The sequence below is a fragment of the Danio rerio genome, chromosome 15 (genome assembly GCF_052040795.2).
Source record: "Danio rerio strain M-AB ecotype USA chromosome 15, GRCz13ab, whole genome shotgun sequence".
Classification (NCBI taxonomy): domain Eukaryota; kingdom Metazoa; phylum Chordata; class Actinopteri; order Cypriniformes; family Danionidae; genus Danio; species Danio rerio.
Genome location: NC_141035.1, coordinates 51754001 through 51760000, shown reverse-complemented (window position 1 = coordinate 51760000; position 6000 = coordinate 51754001). Strand labels below are relative to the sequence as shown.

Below are 6000 nucleotides of genomic sequence, written 5' to 3'. Positions count from 1 at the left end.
CTAAATAGTCAACAACACAAACAGCTGATGGAGTATACACTAACCTGCGCATTATTCAGACACTAGATGGCACTAAACAGTCAACAACACAAACAGCTGATGGAGTATACACTAACCTGCACATTATTCAGACACTAAATGGCGCTAAACAGTCAACAACACAAACAGCTGATGGAGTATACACTAACCTGCGCATTATTCAGACACTAAATGGCGCTAAACAGTCAACAACACAAACAGCTGATGGAGTATACACTAACCTGGGCATTACTCAGACACTAGATGGCGCTAAACAGTCAAAAACACAAACAGCTGATGGAGTATACACTAACCTGCGCATTATTCGGACACTAGATGGCGCCAGTCAAAAACACAGCCGACTAGGAATGACATATATTTGAATGTATCGACTGACCAATCAGAATCAAGTATTGCAGACAGCCGTGTAATGAGGGTGTGTGTGTTTGGTTTAGTTCTCAGGCTGATGCCGGCTCCAGGATGCTGTGGTGGTGCTGTGGTTCCGTGCTCCGGCTGGTCCTGATGCTGGTGTTCTTGTTCTGCTGTCCGGCTGTGAGCTCCACCAATGACGTCGTCCCAGCTCAATTTGACGTCACGTATTTCGACACGGTGACCAGCGAGAAACAGACCATCTACTCCTACAACCACACCGTCTCCAGAAACAAGGCAGGCATCCAGGGCTGCTCTGATTGGCTGATTCAGGCAATATTAGGGGTGGAGCGGATCACAGTTGACCTGCAGATTTATAACTTTATCTTACCTTGTAGATTAATCCTAAATGTGTAACGACTGCAGAGAGATTGTGTAAAGCTGCATATTTAATCATTAAAAGATTGGGTTCTCAATTCAGACACACACACAACATACGGTAATGGTCAGATCCAGGACTCAAAAACCGTAGTGTGATCTGAACCATGAGGTTTGAGCTCCACTACAGTACCAGTGTTAGTTATCATACTCATTACAGCGCATGTGTGTTCCAGACGGAGGGTGTGCGGGTGTCGGTGGAGCTGCAGTCTGAGAGCGCTCTGAGCCCCATTCTGTTCGTGGTGCGGCAGAAACAGGCCGTTCTGTCCTTCCAGGTGCCTCTCATCCTTAGAGGACTGTGAGTACGATTTATTAAATCTGGACATGGTTTTCTGATCGCTTATTTGTGAAATCAGTTAATTTTAAATGCAGAAATGAACATTTAATTCTGTTACTCACTGATGTTTAACTCATTGTTAGGAAACAGAGGCTAACAGAGTTGACGATAACAGAGTTGACGATAACAGAGCTGAAGCTAACAGAGTTGACGATAACAGAGTTGACGATAACAGAGTTGACGATAACAGAGTTGACGATAACAGAGTTGACGATAACAGAGTTGAAACTAACAGAGTTGAGGATATCAGAGCTGAGGATAACAGAGTTGACAAAAATAACAGTCGACGACAATAACAAAGTTGACGGGTAACAGAGCTGACGTTAACAGAGTTGACGACAATAATAGAGTCGGCAATAACAGAGTTGAAGGTAACAGAGTCGACGGTAACAGAGTCGACAGTAACAGATTTGTTGGCAATAACAGAGTTGACGGTAACAAAGTTTACGATAACAGAGTCGACGATACAGAGTCGACAGTAACAGAGTTGACGAAAGTAACAATTGACGGTAACAGAGTTAACGATAACAGACTCGGCGATAACAGAGTCGACAATAATAAGGTCGCCGATAGCAGAGTCAACAATAACAGAGTTGACAGTAACATAGTCGACAGTAACAGAGTTGACGACAATAACAGAGTTGACGACAATAACAGAGTTGACGTTAGTTGACCGTAACAGAGTTTACGATAACATAGCTGATGATAACAGAGCTGACGATTACAGAGCTGACGATTACAGAGCTGACGATAACAGAGTTGACAGTAACAGAGTTGATGATATCAGAGTTGATGACAATAACAGAGTTGGCGGGAACAGAATTTATAGTAACAGTTGACGATAACAGAGTTGAGGTGCATTGTGTTATTTCTGATAACAGTTTCATTACATTTGTGTTATTTAGAATAATAAAAGGCTTGTGTTGCAGATCAGTCATATGTTAAATGTTTGCACTAGTGCTTGCTGAATTCTAGATGATCAGCTATAAGCTGTAGTATAGACAGCACTGGTATGAGTTACAGCAGCTTGTCTTGTGATATTAAACGCTCGCTGCTCCGGCCACAGGATAATTAATGTCAAAGTTTATTATGGACTCAGATATGATCTTGTGCTCATTCACGGGTGAACTTTAGTCTTTCAGTTCCTCATCAACTTCTCTTTGTGCAAATGCAGCAATAAACTCAGAGGAGTTTCACTCTGACGCCACGGCCACACGGTTCATGAGCACTGCGTTCAATATTCATGACCGATATTGAGTTAGAGTTTCAATCTGTTAATAACTCATCACTGATGTGTTCCTCTTCTCCATGATGACAGCACATCATATTAGACTATCTTCTTCAAGACACTAGTGTTTAGCTTACAGTGACATGTAAAGGCTTCACTAGGGTAATCAGGGTAAAGTTAGGGTAATTAGGCAAGTCATTGTATAACAGTGGTTTGTTCTGGAGACAATCCAACACTAATATTGCTGAAGGGGTGAATAATATTGAGCTTAACATGTGTTTAAACATTAATAACTGCTTTTATTCTAGCCCAAATAAAACACATCAGACTTTCTCCAGAAGAACAGATATTAGAGGAAACACTGTTAAATGAGCTGTGCATTATCTGTTACGCACAGACAACTGGTATAACGTGTGTGTGTGTGTGTGTGTGTGCAGGTATCAGAGGAAGTATCAGTACACACAGGTGAGCCGGACGCTCTGTCAGCCGCCTACTAAAGTGTCGGAGACGCAGTTCTTCTATGTGGACGTGTCGACGCTGGCCAGCAGCGGGATCAGCTATCAGCTGCGCGTCAGTCGAGTCGACAGCTTCACTCTGCAGTGAGTCAATGATCAGAGTTCACACACACACACACACACACACACACACACACACACACACACACACACACACACACACCAGGACCATTGATCAGAGTTCACACTCATATCAGGGTGATGATGAAGTCAGACGGCTGAGAGATAACAGATTCAGGCCTGCTGTGGATCTTCTCTGCTGTTCTTACTCAGTGTGTGTGTCTTGTTTCTGGTCCAGATACTCTAAAATCAAGGAGCATTTTCAAGACAAGCACAAAATATTGCTTTCAGATGAGTCAAAGTGAGTTTTCCCTTAAACAAGCTCAAATTAATCTGCCGATGGAGGAAGCAGGAGAGTTCTTTCAAAGCAAATATGAGCTCAATTATTTTCCCCCATTGGCAGATTATTGAGTGTGTTGAGTGGATCAGTCATTCATTCATTCATTTTCTTGTCGGCTTAGTCCCTTTATTAATCTGGGTCTCTTTATTAATCCGGGAGAGACCTCTTAATGATCTGATATTATTTTTTTTACAGAAAAATATTTTTGCAGCACAAACGAGCATAATTTGTGAGCAAACGAAAGTGACATATTTGTGCACAAATATAAATATCTGATGTTCATTTTCATGGCACAAACCAGCACAAATCTAACCAAATATTTCAGTTAAATCCAAACAAGGAAAACAGATAAAGTGTTTATTAACAGCACAATTGAATGACACCTGTTTTGTGCGATTATAGAGTGACGTCGCGGCTCCCAAAGTGTTTTGATTAGGCAATATCTAAACAATACAAACAGATCTACCAAACTGACCACTTAATCTGATCCACCACTATCCTGCTCATATGTCTCTTAGGTTTCGTTTGTGTTATTCATGTTTGTTATATTTGACCATGTATGTTTGTTTATCTTTTTGTTGCATTCCTTGTAAAGTGTCCTTGAGCTCTGGAAAGGCGCTATATAAATAAAAATTATTATTATTATTATTATTATTAGATAAAGTGTTTATTTTAATGGCATAAACCAGCACAAATCCAGCACTAACAAATGACACCTGTTTTGTGCAATTTAAAGGAAATAAAGGGGCGCTGAGTGACCTCGCGGCTCCCGAAATGTTTTGATTAGGCAATATCTAATCAATAAATGTAGATAAAGTGTTAATTGTTATGGCACAAACCAGCACAAATCCAGCACTAACATATGACACCTGTTTTGTGCGATTTAGACAACCTGGGGTGGAGAGTGACGTCACGGCTCCTGAAATATTTTGATAAGGCAATATCTAAACAATAAAAATAGATAAAGTGTTTATTTTAACGGCACAAACCGAGCACTAACGACCTGTGCTGTTTTGAAGTCATTTGCGCAACCTGGGGTGGAGAGTGACGTCACACGGTCAAAAAATAATGCTTAATATCTCAGACCCCAAACCAGCTCAAACGTTCATTTTTGCGGCACAAATCAGCACAAATGTAGCACAAAGGAATGGCATAGTTTTGGGGATTATTTGTTTTTATGGGGTGCCAACTGCACGGAGGTGTACATGGACCACATTACTGCTGCCGCTGCACTGATCCACCAGTCAATCTCACGCTCCATCCTTCCCTCACTCGTGAACAAAACCCCAACATACCTGAACTCCTCCACCTGGGGTAAGGACTCTCCTCCAGCCTGGACATGGCAAACCACCTTTTCCATGGCCTCGGACTTGGAGGTGCTGATTCTCATCCCAGCCGCATCACACTCTGCAGCAAACCGGCCCAGTGCGCGCTGAAGGTCCATGTTCAACATCCATATTAATTAGCTTAAATCTGAGGACAAACTAAACGGAAAGCCCCGCTGCTCTACAAAACTAATCACTTGATATACCGGAAACACACTCTGAGCACACATTTGTAATGATTGTGTGACCAGTGATGCAGCACGGGGAGATTCCAGAGTGTGCAGCAACTGAAACGCCAACACAACAGCACCGGTCTGCAGATGGGCTTCTCTAGCGCGTGTGTATCTGCTCCGCATGCATCATCCTCTGCACCAAGCGGACTGATTTTAACATCTGATGATGCGACGCTCTAAAGTTAACATTCATCATAAAACCCAAATAAAACAAACATAAAAATAAAAGAACAAATCTGAAAAAATGTGTGTGATAACAAATAACAGTGTGACGGCAGAAGGAGAACGAGCTGAACTACTGAAATGTGTTTAACCCTTTATATAAATAATGACGGCAGCTTAAAGACGTCTCTCATATGGAGAATAATGAAGCCTCCTGCAGTGCTCAGGGGTGAGTTTCTCTCAGTCTTCATCAGAGTGTGTAAATCTTGATGCTTCTGTGGGTCTCGTCTGTCAGATCTGAGCTGTATTCTGTATTCTCTATTGGGTTCGGCTCAGGTGATTGGCTGGGCCATTCTACAGCTTGATTTTCTTTCTCTGAAAGCGTCTGAGAGTCTGTGTTTTGGATCATGTAGATGTTGGACTGAAGCAGCTGATCTTCATTCACACTGAGGAAGGGCAGAGGAGTGCTGAAGGACTCCAGCTGCTGTCTGGGCTTTCACTGCCCAACTACACCTCCCTTTCTTCATGTGTTCAACACTTTTTCCCTGCGTCATTCCATTCTATCACACAGAACCTCATTTGTACACTCATTAATACTGTTATCTATTCATATATGGATTTCTTTGGTTGTGATCAACATCCAGGGAAAACTTCAAGTCAACAGCAGCTTTAGAGATGTGTTTCCTGAGAAGAATATATATATATAGATAGATAGATAGATAGATAGATAGATAGATATATAGTTAAGGTTTCTGACTAGTTCTTCCTCAGAAATCAGCTGACTCTGCAGGCTGTAGACCCAGGATTGTCAGTGATGTTGAAGGGGGCGTGGCTCTGATAATTTATGCATGTCCTGCTTTTCTTTCTGTCTACAGGACTGACAAGAAATTCAGCTTCAACGCAACACCGTCTCAACCACAGGTGCGCACGCACACACACACACACACACACACACACTCCTGGAGGACTTTAACT

The 6000-nt window shown here is 42.1% G+C and overlaps 1 protein-coding gene across 10 annotated transcripts in view; it reads left to right on the top strand.

The window, feature by feature from the left end:
- sidt2 (SID1 transmembrane family, member 2) overlaps positions 1 to 6000 on the top strand; it is a 32429-nt gene that overhangs the window by 6937 nt on the left and 19492 nt on the right. For all 10 annotated transcript variants that reach the window (XR_015509897.1, XM_087284635.1, XM_087284636.1 and 7 more), the window contains 4 exons: positions 474 to 684; positions 1002 to 1123; positions 2828 to 2989; positions 5901 to 5946. Coding sequence is in view for 9 of the 10 variants with exons in the window: in XM_087284631.1 (XP_087140757.1) it covers positions 474 to 684; positions 1002 to 1123; positions 2828 to 2989; positions 5901 to 5946 (541 nt within the window). In the remaining variant the exon portion in view is untranslated. The remainder of the gene's footprint in view (positions 1 to 473; positions 685 to 1001; positions 1124 to 2827; positions 2990 to 5900; positions 5947 to 6000) is intronic.